The sequence below is a fragment of the Daucus carota genome, chromosome 4 (genome assembly GCF_001625215.2).
Source record: "Daucus carota subsp. sativus chromosome 4, DH1 v3.0, whole genome shotgun sequence".
NCBI classification, from domain to species: Eukaryota; Viridiplantae; Streptophyta; class Magnoliopsida; order Apiales; family Apiaceae; genus Daucus; species Daucus carota.
The window spans coordinates 41,868,480-41,881,706 of NC_030384.2; the positions used below are offsets into that span (position 1 = coordinate 41,868,480).

The following is a 13,227-nucleotide window of genomic DNA, read 5'->3' on the forward strand; positions in this document are numbered from 1 at the left end:
GTATTCAGTTGCATATGGTTGCATTCAGTTGATTCTATTGCAATCTAATGGCCCCGCCAGGGGCACCCATACTTCAGTTGGAACTTACGGTTTTCAGTTGCATTTAGTTGCATATGAGATTGCATTTAGTTGCATATGAGGTTGCATTCAATTGATTCTATTGCAATCTAATGGCCCCGCCAGGGGCACCCATACTTCAGTTGGAACTTACAGTTTTCAGTTGCATTTAGTTGCATATGAGGTTGCATATGAGGTTGCGTGCAACCTCATATGCAACGGAAAACTGTAAGTTGCAACTGATGTATGGGTGCCCCTGCGGGGCCATTAGATTACAATAGAATCAACTGAATACAACCTCATATGCAACCATATATACAACTGAATCCCTGATTTCAAGTTCCAGTTTCCAAATGTCATTTTCGACCTCATCGTTGGAATCGATATATATATATATATATATATATATATATATATATATATATATATATATATATATATATATATCGATTCCAACGATGAGGTCGAAAATGACATTTGCAATCTGAAACTTGAAATCAGGATTTGTAGTTGCATATATGGTTGCATATGCAACCACAGTATTTTTGAAAATATTTTAGAGAAGGTAGTATTTTTGAAAATAAGATTGGATAAGGTAGTATTTTTAGAAATAAGATTGAAATCGTGGTTATGAATAAAAAAAGCCCTAAATTTTATCAGTTTTGACATGTAGTGCAAATAATACAAATACAAGCGAAAATTCCTAGATTATACGGAACAGCATATGAACTACTATCATGGCCTTGGTTGGATCTAACCCAACGTTGTAACCTACACTTCACTGGAGCTGATCTAAGTTACAGTGTTTGATTTTGTAACTTTTAATTTAAGTCATGTAACTCAGACTTTCTAGGTACTCCAACTTGCACCAAAACACGGTAACCTAGTTTCTGAGCTTCAACGTGGTTTTTGTGAGTTATTGTGTTGATGTCTTTCATTTAAACTTTTTTTTCCAACTTTTCAAATAAGATATAATATATAAAAATATATTTGTATATAATTATTTTTATATATATTGATTTTACTTTAATCTTACTTAATATTATATGGTATTTGTCATTTATAGATTATCCGTATTATATATTAATTCATATGTATATAAATCTATAATTTAATATTATTTTTCAATATTAATAAATTGTAATAATTTTATGTTACAACTTTTATATATGTCAATTATATTTAATTTTATTTTCAGCTATATGTATATAATATCTTATTTTTATATTCTTTTAATATGATTATAATTAATATTTTATATATCTTCTAATATAATTATAAGTATGATTAATTATTTTTTTGTTTATAAGTTGTTTTAAATAATGTACATATATATAATTTTAATTTTTACTAATTTTAATACAATTATAATTATATACAACATATTTATTATATAATTAAATTAATATATCATAATATATAAATTTTTACAAGAAACATTGAATATAAGCGTGGTTACATAGTTTATAGAGTACCAAACACGTGTGATTTAAAATTTCCAAGGAAGTGTGCGCAGTAACCTAGTTCCAATGAATTTCAACTTACATGCGTAACTACAAAACTCGTGTACCAAACGAGGCCCATGTTTGTACTATATAATCTCCGGCACTTATTCCAATAATAATTACATATCCGATATGCCGTGGACGAATTTTCAACACTTTGGGCTTAATTTTCATACATAATAAAAATAATCGAATATTAATTAATAATTAAAATTTAAATTTATTATTTCAAAAATAATAATTTATTTCACGAGTTGAAAGAAAGGAATGGAGAATAAAACTAAAAAAAGAAAATATCGTACCGAAGACTCTCTAATTTATTTCAATCATAAATTTCTCAAAAATGGAAGGTAATAATTTATTTTCCACTTGTGAAACGTTATCTGCGCACTAGCAAAGCTGTGGGGACAGTAAAAGCTGCAGAGTGCAAACACATTCATCGTATCACAAGCTGCAGATTCACACAATCATCGTCATCATATTTCATATCACTTGCAATTGTGACTTGTTTTTTGTTTCTTTGTCACTGAAACAAAAATTGAATCAGAATGGAAGGGACGAACAGATGCTCTGCAAATTACGTTCCATTAACACCCATCAGCTTCTTGAAAAGATCAGCGATTGCTTACAGAGACAGGCTCTCTATTATATATGGTGAAAATGTCAAGTTTACATGGAAGCAGACTCTTGAGAGGTGCACTCGACTCGCTTCGGCTCTCTCCCAACTCGGCGTTTCACCCGGTGATGTTGTATGGTTTTTTTTTTACCCTTTTTGGCTTTTTTCATTATTATTGATGATTTTGGTTTATTTCTTTGTTGTGTTTTGAGTTTTAATTAGTGAATTGGTGTTGTTAGATGCCCGAATTGCAGATGATTGTGTTGTGTTTTAACTGCTGATGATTTGTAGTAGTTTGACTGTGTGATCAGTGTGAATTGTGATGGGGATTAGTTGTACTTGACTTGTGATTTGGAGAGTTGTTACGAGCTTGATTAGAGTTCGGGACAAGCTTGATTTAGAAGTTGGTAGTTAAACTAAACAAACAGCCCTGCAAAGCTGAGATTAACATGCTTTAAGTCGATTATATTGTGCACATTTTGCCTATGCTTGTTAGAGATGGGTTGACAGAAGATGAATATGGAAGACTTTAAAGTAGTACTGTGGGGGAACATATGAAGTAGAATTAATAAAAGGGCTAGACTGTAACAACTTAGCAAAATGGAATGGTTGAATTTTGAAATAATAAAATAAACTTGCTCATGAAAGCGGAATAAACATGGCGAATCAATGTAGAAGAAAAGGGAACCATTAATTGGACGTGTCTATGCAAATAGAAAAAATATTTAAGGTTTATATAAGAAAAATGAAATTTTCATTCCATTCCTTAAAACTTATAAGTGATGAATTAAAAGACTATTTTGAGAGTTTTATACTACCCTCTATTCTTTTGTTTCTTGAATAAACATAAGTAACATCTAATTTTGTTCTCGGTCGCGTGTATTGTAATTGATATCAATATCATTTTTGAAATAAAGTTTATAGAAGTTTTTGACTTTTGCTTTTTTAGTAGAATTCACTCTTCATCCACAGATTCTATTAGTAATTCGGAATTTTATCTCCCTAATTTACCTTCTGTGTTTGAAAGAATAACATCTATAGTTCTTTTTACTGATAGGAGGTAGAGGGTAGAAGTGAGCATTATAAGACTGTTAAGTTCTTTGTAGTTTTCCTACTAAGGCTTTTGTATATATATCTTTTTGGCCGGATTGCTGCTTTGGCCCCAGATATTCCCTCTATGTATGAGCATCAATGTCTTTAAAATACTCTTTTGGTGTTTTAGTAATCTTAAACCCGCGAATACACAAACAGTCTATCCACTCCAACTTCAATTTTTTTGTGCTCCTAGTTTTACAAGTTTGAATCTTACAAAGAAAAAATTTAGTAAGGACAGTGATCATTTATTAGTTCATGTGCTTTGGTAGATCTTATTATAAGCCTTTTTACCATTTGTGTCTGAAAGAATAAATTCCCGAATAGAAAAGGCTAGAAGAGAAGTGTGTGTGTGTGTGTGTCTGTGTGTGTCACTAGACTGTGATGTTCTTTGTAGTTCACATATTAAGCTTTTTATATGTATTTATTTTGGCTAGATTGCTGCTTTGGCCCCAAATGTTCCCGCCATGTATGAGCTACATTTTGGAGTTCCTATGGCAGGAGCAGTTCTTTGTACACTTAATATACGTCATGATTCAGCTATGGTTTCAGTGTTACTGAAACATTCAGGTGCCAAAATCATAATTGTAGATTACCAATTCCTTGATATTGCAAAAGGAGCACTGGAAATTCTATCAAAGACTGTCACTCAGCTGCCTCATCTTGTAGTCATCTCTGAGTCTGATAAACCATCAGACTCTAATACTGAAATCTGTTTCTCAATAACCTCGGAGTATGAGTCTCTTTTAGCAACGGGAAGCTTGGATTTTGAAATACGACTTCCGCATGATGAATGGGATCCCATATCACTTAATTATACTTCAGGAACGACATCAAGCCCAAAAGGTGTGGTATATAGTCATAGAGGTGCATATCTAAACTCTTTGGCCGCCGCCCTTCTTAATGATATGTCTTCTATGCCTGTCTACTTATGGGCGGTTCCTATGTTTCATTGTAATGGCTGGTGTCTTACTTGGGCTATTGCTGCTCTAGGTGGAACAAATGTCTGTCTAAGAAATGTCACTGCAAAAAATATTTTTGATAGCATAACCTTGCACCATGTTACACATATGAGTGGTGCACCTACAGTTTTAAATATGATAGCAAATGCGCCACCTGAAGTCAATAAAGCAATTCCGGGAAAGGTGATGGTGATGACCGGTGGTGCACCACCGCCTCCTCAGGTCATTTTTAAGATGGAGGAGCTAGGATTCAGTGTCACTCATTCATATGGTCTGACAGAAACATATGGTCCTGGGACCGTTTGCTCCTGGAAGCCAGAGTGGAATACCCTGCCTCCTGATGCACAAGCAAAGATCAAGTCTCGTCAAGGAGTGCATCATATTGGCTTGGAAGAAGTTGACGTCAAAGATCCTACTACTATGAAGAGTGTACCTCCAGACGCGAAAACAATAGGCGAGGTTATGTTCAGAGGCAACACTGTGATGAACGGGTACTTGAAAGATCGTCAGGCAACAGAAGATGCTTTCAAAGGTGGGTGGTTTCGAAGTGGTGACTTGGGTGTAAAACACGAAGATGGTTACATTGAACTAAAGGATCGCTCGAAAGACATCATTATTTCTGGAGGGGAAAATATAAGCACGATAGAGGTAGAAGCTGTGCTTTTTAGTCATCCAGCAATTCTTGAAGCAGCTATCGTGGGAAGACCTGATGATCATTGGGGAGAAACCCCTTGTGCATTCGTGAAGCTGAAGGATGGGTGTGATATTACTGGTAATGAGATCATCAGTTATTGTCGGAGTCGCTTGCCTCATTACATGGCTCCTCGTACTGTGGTTTTTGAGGATCTGCCCAAAACTTCAACAGGAAAGACCCAAAAGTTCATACTTAGGCAAAAGGCTAGAGCTATGGGAAGCCTTCCAAAGAGCACTACCAGCAAATTATAAGTTCCTAAATGAAGCTTGTCGCTTCAACAATTCAGAAGAATTTGTGCTGTCACATGGCAGCTAAATATACAGTATCCATATGTATTGTGCTGTTAAGAAGCATCTTTCATGAATGTATAATAATGTATTCCTGTGGAGTATTGAAGCTTGCTGAAATACATGGACTTGGACTTCCTGTCTTTACTGTTTAGTGTGGATCATTTAGCAAATAACTAGTGTTTTCTGCAAGGTATCTCTGAGATACTATCTCAGATGGATTTGCAAGTCAAAAACGTTGTATGTATGATAAATCCTCATGTTAAACTAGGTAACTGTGACATAAGAATGGCTTCATAACAATGGAATTAATTAAATGGTTATACATGACATTATTTTCTCTTTTTGGTACTTGGGTGATTATTCAGCCCAATTAAGGCAAGAATAAATCAGCTCAAACCATATAAATGTTAGAGCTAATCAGGTATACTTTTCCAATCAGTCAGCAAAAGCAGAAGCGATTTTTTAGTAAAAGAAGCCATAAACTTCCTTACCCAAAGAGGCATGTAATCACGATCCAGGGACCTACGTGGATTATTTTGTTAAAAAGAAAGGAGATTTGTTTTAGCTAAACTGGAAAACCAAATAGTAGACATTTTAATATATGTAGAAGAAATATTTGTTTCATATATTTAACTCATCAAACACATTTATATTTTATACACATTCAAAAGAATTAAAAAAAATTTGAGTCCATACGTGACCGTGTGTGATCGTCACACGTCTACGAAACCCCACAGTAATGTTATTCACTTTAGAATGAAGAAATATAATAAATAAAAACGTTTCATTGTAGAGAACAAGGAGAGGGTATATTTTTATCCTTTAAATAAAGGATTTAATAAACGAGATGTTTCGGTGTGGTAACCCAGTTAAAATGTCTTATAAAAACACTCCGTTTCATAAAAAACGGAAGATAAAGATAATTCAATTCGTTTTAGGGGGAAAACTGAAAAAATAAAATTAAAAATTAAAACGTTTGGTTTTGGAAATCGCTTGGAAACTACGAAAGACATTCCGTTTTAGCGCAAAACGGGAATAATGTAAAAGGTAAAACATTTTTCCAATCATCAGACTTTTATTTCTATAAATTAATCCTTTTATTTAATAATATCTTAACTAATAAAACATATATTTCTTACAAACTGCATGTCGGTTTAGCATAAAACGGAAGAAACGGAATTGGAAAAACTAAAATAAAGAACATTTTATCTCAACAAATAAAAATGAAAAAAAAAAAAAAAGACGTTGCATTTCGGTTTCCCGAAAACGGCAGGGATAAAATATTAAAAACACGCGCCGTTTCGATTTGAAATCTGCTAGAGGCTCCTATAAAAAGACATCTCATTTCGTTTGATTAACACAAACACAACAATTATCTAAATCCATAGATCAAAAGAAAAATGGAAGGCACAAAAAAATGTCCTGCAAATTATGTTCCTCTAACACCCATAAGCTTCTTGAAAAGAGCTGCCATTGTGTACAGAGACAGAGTCTCTATTGTGTACGGTGAAAACGTGAAATTTACGTGGTCACAGACTCTTCAGAGGTGCACTCAACTTGCTTCTGCTCTCTCTCTGCTCGGCGTTTCACGCGGTGATGTGGTCAGTATTCATTCCTCACTGTCTTTTACGTTCTGCATGTCATTATTATAAATTACTAGTCGATGACCCGTGCCAAGCACGGGATTATATAAATTTTTTAAGTTTATTATTTGTTAGAAATTTAATATTTTTAATATAGTTATTTAAATTATTATTGTCAAGATACAAAACTTGTTACATTAATATACTAATATCTTATTATGTTTAAATTTTACTTTAAAAAAAAATCTCAGAATACATGCTATGGGATGAATATATTTAACGTTTTATTTTGATAAAATCATTATGTTGTTTTTATCCATAAATTATGTTACTCTGACTATTCACTTTGCCTCGAAGTACTCATATCTGACACGTATGACCTTCTGGCTGAGTCCGACTAACATAGATTATAAACTTACAGTTCTTTCGGGATCTAATTTGTGATTTTTCTTTTTGGTCAGGTGGCTGGTTTGGGCCCGAACACTCCTGCTATGATTGAGCTGCATTTCGCAGTTCCTATGGCAGGAGCCGTTCTTTCTACACTCAATACTCGTCTTGACGCGGATACAATTGCAGCATTACTGAAACAATCTGGCGCCAAGGTCATATTCGTGGATTACCAATTCCTCGATTTCGCCAAAGGAGTACTGGACACTCTGTCGAAGACAGCCACTCAGCTGCCTCATCTCGTGGCCATCTATGACACTTATAAGCCATCTAATAAGCCAGTCACATCGGAGTACGAGTCTCTTCTGGCAACAGGGAGTGTGGACTTTGAGTTAAGGCTCCCGCGTGACGAATGTGATGCTATTTCGATTAGTTACACTTCAGGGACCACAGCCACGCCGAAAGGCGTGGTGTATAGCCACAGAGGCGCCTATCTCAATGCTCTGGCTGCTACGATTCTTACGGAAATGTCTGCTATGCCTGTGTACTTGTGGTCGGTTCCGATGTTTCATTGTAACGGGTGGTGCCTCGCGTGGGGCGTGGCTGCTCTAGGCGGGACTAATGTTTGTCTTAGAGATGCGACCGCGAAGGTTATTTTTGACAGCATTGTCACGCACCGTGTCACGGATATGGGAGGCGCGCCAGCTGTGCTGAACATGATTGCGAATGCCCCGAGTGAGGAGAGGAAGGCTTTTCCAGGGAAGGTGAGGGTCTTGACAGGAGGCGCGCCCCCGCCTCCTCAGGTGATTTTAAAGATTGAGGAGCTGGGGTTCTTGGTGACTCATGCATATGGTCAGACGGAAACCTATGGCGCTGCCACGGTTTGCTACTGGAAGCCGGAGTGGAATGCCATGCCTCCTGAGGCCGGGGCCAGGATGAAGTCTCGTCAAGGAGTGCAGCATACTGGCTTGGAAGAAGTTGATGTCAAGGATCCTGATACTATGAAGAGTGTGCCTGCAGATGGAAAAACACTAGGTGAAGTCATGTACAGAGGCAACACGGTGATGAATGGATACTTCAAGAACCGCGAGGCGACAGAGGATGCCTTCAAGGATGGGTGGTTTCGGAGTGGTGACCTGGGGGTGAAGCACGAAGACGGATATATTGAAATCAAGGATCGGTCTCAGGACATAATTATTTCTGGAGGGGAGAATATAAGCACAATAGAGGTGGAAGATGTGCTTTTCAGTCATCCAGCCGTTTTCGAAGCAGCTATTGTGGGAAGGCCTGATACTCTTTGGGGAGAGACGCCTTGTGCATTTGTCAAGCTCAAGGATGGGTGTGATGTGAGTGATGATGAGATTATCAGCTATTGTCGGAGCCGCTTGCCTCAGTACATGGCTCCTCGTACTGTGGTTTTCGAGGATCTGCCCAAGACTTCCACAGGAAAGACACACAAGTACGTGCTCAGGCAAAAGGCCAGAGCTATGGGAAACCTGGCAACCAGCATACCTAGCAGATTATAAGTTCCTGTATGAAATTTACCTGCAATCTAGAACAATTTATGACTGTCATTTCATTTGGCAGCAAATAATTGGTATCCATATTATGCATTGTGGTTTTAACCATCATCTTTCTTTATTCTATCATAATGTATGTTGTCGGAGAATTAAAGCTCTCTGAAATAACATGGGCTTGGATTTGGAATTGCATTCTTCACTGTTAGTCTAGGCCGTTAACTAAAATAACTCTGACTAGTTTTTCTGAACACTAACAACTTAACTTATTTTGTTAAGAAGTTTCATTCTGTTTGCAACTGGTACCATAGACAGGTCTATTTATGCACAGTTTTAGGTTTATGACAGGGTTTAATAATATTTACTACGTAAATAGTTTTAGATGTAATTGAAGGTTTCTTCTAATATAACACTTATTAACAACCTCCCACTTACAATTGAACAACCATGTGAAGGTTCACTGGTCGGTTTTTGCTTGTTTACAGTAGTAAGTCCAGTATCATATGTGCACTTCTTAAATATTCACTGCCCCTACTAAAAAAACTGTGTCAATACTTTGGCTATGGACATTCTCCGTCTCTGCGCACTTCATCCTGGAACTTGAGTTGCATCTATATTCCAATGACAGGATGATACCTAGCACAAACCACAAATCAAACTAATACATCTGACTTGGAAAGAGGACTAATTGCGGTAGGATATGGTGCTGATCAAGAAGATGGCCGTAGATTTTTTTTTTTTGGTGGCATTAGAAGATTGAAGTGCAGTCTAACCAGTTTATAGCAACATTAACCTAACATCTTGAACTTGTGTTCGTGAGCAACCACTGGCAGTCAAGCTACTTCTCATATTTGATGCTGGAATAACATTAGACTGACCTTACCACAACCCTCATCTCCTGATGATGCACAATAACTAAATCTGCAGGCTGGCTCTGCCAATTACATGAAAATCTGTTCCGTGTAACTCATGCCGCCATCTATGATCTCAGTGTCTGCTTCATGTATCTAAGAGCAGACCGTAACATTGCTCTAGCTTTCCTGTCTGGGTGGCACCCGGACAAAATCATTTCTTCGTATACAGCTGGAACCTGAATTTCAAAGTAGTCAGCATAACATAATATAATAGTAATCCTGAAAGTTGGGAAGAACATTCAGACTAAAAGTTCAACTCAAAAAAAACTTCTTGCACTTTAACTGTATTTGAAACCATACGACATAAATATATCAATTAAAATTTTTAGATGAATTATAATTTTGACAAATAAAAGGTAGTAGCAAGGAAGTTATAAAATATATTAAACTACAGTTACATGTGTGTTGCCTTCACAAATTACAACACCATGTCCTGGTTTAGTTGCATCGATTTTTTTAAGGACCTGGGCTCTTATTTGTCTCAACACAGTAAGTGCCTGACGCAGTTGTATGACACTGACACCAGACACATTCTGAGATATATCAAACCCGATATTTTCATATACGTCACCAGAAAAAATACCAGGTGAATGACCATAATGAAAAGTAAAACAATGATAAAAAGCAGATCAAGGTTTTTGCAAAAGAAGCATCTAGCTAGTCCAATTATGAAGCTATGGGTGAGGGTGGACAGCTTCCCCTAACGGACACGAGGTTTGATGATAAACAAATTTTGTTGATACAGTGTGAATTAGTTGGGCTGCAGATCTTACAAGAATCAGATGTATGAGATCCGCTTGAATAGGGTTTTTTTAGAAGGGCAGGAAGTAGGACTGGCACAGTGAAAGTAAGGTGATCCAATGTGAGAAACACTACGCGTGGCTAAAGTCCTATTTGTCTTGTAATGTGCAAAATAACACTATCCACACTTTTACCTCATTAAATTTTTCCACACGAATCAGAGCTTTCATTAGTGTAGTGTAGGTGACAACATCAGGCTTCAGGCCCTGCAATTAAAAACAGAAAAACTGAATATCCTATATTATAGTTACAAGAGGTGGTAAAGTGGTGCCTTTTCGTGTGTGATTAGAGGGAGAGGGAGGGGATTATAGATGTAGTAGAGCAACTTGCATTTTCCTTCATGTATTGCAAGACAGAAAATGCTTCAGTGTCCCGTCTATCCTCGCCAAAAGCATTGATCAATGAATTGAGAGCTAGATTACTGGGCTTTAGACCATCTGCTCTCATGACCCTAAATGCATTTACTGCTTGCTCCGATAAACCCTGTCGATAAATGGCGTCAAAACAGTAGTGATCATACAGGTCTATCCTATCGGAAATCAGAAATTCACTTGCATAAACAGGTATCATAAATTCCACTCAGGGTAGGTAAACATACTCTATGAATCTCATGGTATTATGCCAGGATGTGTACAGGAGTAGGTTGTGCAAATCTTCTTGGTAGTAATTATTCAAACAGAGTTCATATATTAAACTCAGATTAGGAGATATGTAGTCATTGGCATTAAAGTAACGAATATATTTTAAAGCCTTACTTATAAGTTATGATCTGCAGTGTATTTTATTCAGAGTTAGCAACATACCCTTTGTGCGTAGGCGTTAATCAATGCATTATACATGGTCGGGGATGGTTTCAAGCCTGCAGATTTCATGACCTCCAAGCACTCAATTGCATCATTAAATCTCCCAGACTTCCCATATATATCAACTAGTGTGGTATACGTAATAACGTTAGGCAGTAGACCCTGACTCTGCATCTTCCCCAGCAAGTTTTTCACTCCATCCCATCTCTCCTGCTCCCCGAATGAATTAATCATTATGTTATATGTTGTGGTGCAAGGCAAACATCCAATTTCTTGCATTTCATCAAAAAGTTCCTCAGCCTTGTTGTGATGCCCGGACTTGCAATGGCAATCTATAAGTGTATTCCATGTGACAGTATCAGGTTCAATCCCTTCCTCCTTCATTCGCTCCAGTGTGGCCATCGCATGATCAAGACAATTATACTTCCCAAAACTATCAATCATCACATTATAAAATTGCCTATCAGGCTGCACTCCACACTCCTTCATTTCTTTAAGAACTTGAAATGATCTTTGCCACTCCCCTCTATCACGATAGCTAGCTAAAATTCTACTGAACACAAACGAATTTGGCTGAACATCATTAGCTTCCATTTCCTTCAACACAATTCTTGCACTTTCCCACCTACCTGCATTGCCATAAGCATCAATCAGCAAACTATACGTATGCTCATCTGGCGAAACCCCACTACTCTCCATCTCGGAGACAATCCATTCAGCATCCTTCAACGCTCCCGTCTTCACATACCCTTTCAAAAGTGCATTATAAGCCCTTGTCCTCGGCTTCAATCCACCTTCTTTCAACTCCTCAAAAACTGCTTCTGCCTCCTCAGTCCTCCCCGAAGTCCCCAACACCGAAATCACATCAACCAAAGTCGCCGTCTTGGGACTCAACCCAATCCCCTGAATCATCCCCAAAAACAACATAGCCTTATTCACATCCCCGGCCCTCGCAAAACCAACAGTTATATCATTCAACAATTGGCCATCAACCTCAATCATATCCCTCTCAATTTCCTCATACAATTTCAACAGCATTGCCGAATCAATCTTATTACTCCTCGTAAGCGACTGAATAACCAAGCTATAATTCACAAAATCAGGCTGATACCCGTCCCTTCGCATCCTTGCCATCAAATTCAGGGCTTTTTCCAAATCACCATTTCTCGCACACGCACCAATTAGAGCATTATAAGTCAACGGCGTCAACGTCTGCCGCTGCGACAACAAAAACGCTTCATAAAGCTTCTCAGAACGCCCTAGAGCATGAATCAAAATCGAATAAAGCAACTCATACGAAAAACAAAGATTATGCTTTTTCAGCCACATCACCAGCGCATACGCCTTCGAAATCGACGTCGTTTCGGAAGAGAGCGATTTCAACAGAGTGTGCCAGAGCGGAGCTGGCACAGCTCGGTATGACTCAGCGAGCTCGAGTTCCACAGGTTCTAACTCGGTCGGGGAATCAGAAGAAGACGAGTCGAACTCGGAGGAGTCGTGATTGGAGATGAACTGGAGCAAGGGAGTGAAGTCGTAGCGGCGGTTTTGAAGCGAAGCGACGTCGTTCTGGTCGTAGGATAAGGAAGAGGTTGTTGCGAGAGGTGGAGATAGGAGAGAGTGGTGGTGGCGAGTAAGGTGGAGAGATGGGGAGTGAGTTGAAAATGAGCGAGTTGGAATCGGTGGGTGGAGAGGAAGCGAGTTCATCCTCTTCTTCTGCAAGTTCTGGTGGAGGGAAAGCAATGACGATGGTTCTATCCGCTAGATTTTCCTCTTCTATATTTCAAATCATTAATTTAGTCAAAATATCTTTAGTTTATCAATTATCATTACACTTATTTAATAGTATTGAGTATAATTATATGAAATTTATAGTATTGAGTATAATTATATAAAATAAATAAAATAGCTTACAATTATATCACACGAATATTTGAAAAAATATTTTTGTATATAAAAATAAAATACAAATAATAAATTATGGTGTAGCTAATATTAAAAATATTACT

The 13,227-nt window shown here is 37.3% G+C and overlaps 3 protein-coding genes across 4 annotated transcripts; 2 read left to right on the forward strand and 1 right to left on the reverse strand.

Moving 5' to 3' along the window:
- Nucleotides 1-1,909: 1,909 nt before the first annotated feature.
- Nucleotides 1,910-5,367, forward strand: LOC108219184 (butanoate--CoA ligase AAE1). Its single transcript, XM_017392489.2, has 2 exons — nucleotides 1,910-2,311; nucleotides 3,708-5,367. The coding sequence occupies exons 1-2, from the start codon at nucleotides 2,111-2,113 to the stop codon at nucleotides 5,175-5,177; spliced, it is 1,671 nt and encodes a 556-aa protein (XP_017247978.1). The 5' UTR covers nucleotides 1,910-2,110; the 3' UTR covers nucleotides 5,178-5,367.
- Nucleotides 5,368-6,567: 1,200 nt separating this feature from the next.
- Nucleotides 6,568-8,898, forward strand: LOC108219217 (butanoate--CoA ligase AAE1). Its single transcript, XM_017392538.2, has 2 exons — nucleotides 6,568-6,817; nucleotides 7,261-8,898. Exons 1-2 carry the CDS (start codon nucleotides 6,617-6,619, stop codon nucleotides 8,710-8,712), a joined length of 1,653 nt encoding a protein of 550 aa, XP_017248027.1. The 5' UTR covers nucleotides 6,568-6,616; the 3' UTR covers nucleotides 8,713-8,898.
- Nucleotides 8,899-9,088: 190 nt separating this feature from the next.
- LOC108219216 (pentatricopeptide repeat-containing protein At5g42310, chloroplastic) lies at nucleotides 9,089-13,001 on the reverse strand. Of its 2 annotated transcripts, XR_001806559.2 has the most exons (5): nucleotides 11,222-13,001; nucleotides 10,749-10,901; nucleotides 10,553-10,624; nucleotides 9,582-9,793; nucleotides 9,089-9,339 (listed from the first exon to the last, which is right to left on the reverse strand). XR_001806559.2 is itself a non-coding variant. In XM_017392537.2 (4 exons), exons 1-4 carry the CDS (start codon nucleotides 12,923-12,925, stop codon nucleotides 9,683-9,685), a joined length of 2,040 nt encoding a protein of 679 aa, XP_017248026.1. In that variant the 5' UTR covers nucleotides 12,926-13,001; the 3' UTR covers nucleotides 9,089-9,682. The 2 variants fall into 2 exon arrangements, 1 of the variants encoding a protein (XP_017248026.1); XM_017392537.2 differs by having other exon boundaries at nucleotides 9,089-9,793.
- Between the last annotated feature and the right edge of the window lie 226 nt (nucleotides 13,002-13,227).

Bases quoted from the DNA above. Each gene is read 5' to 3' on its own strand.
- LOC108219184 (XM_017392489.2), top strand. From the start codon at position 2,111: ATGGAAGGGACGAACAGATGCTCTGCAAATTACGTTCCATTAACACCC. The intron at 2,312-3,707 runs GTATGGTTTTTT...TATTTTGGCTAG, and splicing joins GCGTTTCACCCGGTGATGTT to ATTGCTGCTTTGGCCCCAAA.
- LOC108219217 (XM_017392538.2), top strand. From the start codon at position 6,617: ATGGAAGGCACAAAAAAATGTCCTGCAAATTATGTTCCTCTAACACCC. The intron at 6,818-7,260 runs GTCAGTATTCAT...CTTTTTGGTCAG, and splicing joins GCGTTTCACGCGGTGATGTG to GTGGCTGGTTTGGGCCCGAA.
- LOC108219216 (XM_017392537.2), bottom strand. From the start codon at position 12,925: ATGAACTCGCTTCCTCTCCACCCACCGATTCCAACTCGCTCATTTTCA. The intron at 10,625-10,748 runs GCAAGTTGCTCT...TTTTAATTGCAG, and splicing joins TGCAATACATGAAGGAAAAT to GGCCTGAAGCCTGATGTTGT. The intron at 9,794-10,552 runs GTAAAAGTGTGG...TTTGAAATTCAG, and splicing joins GTGTGGAAAAATTTAATGAG to GTTCCAGCTGTATACGAAGA.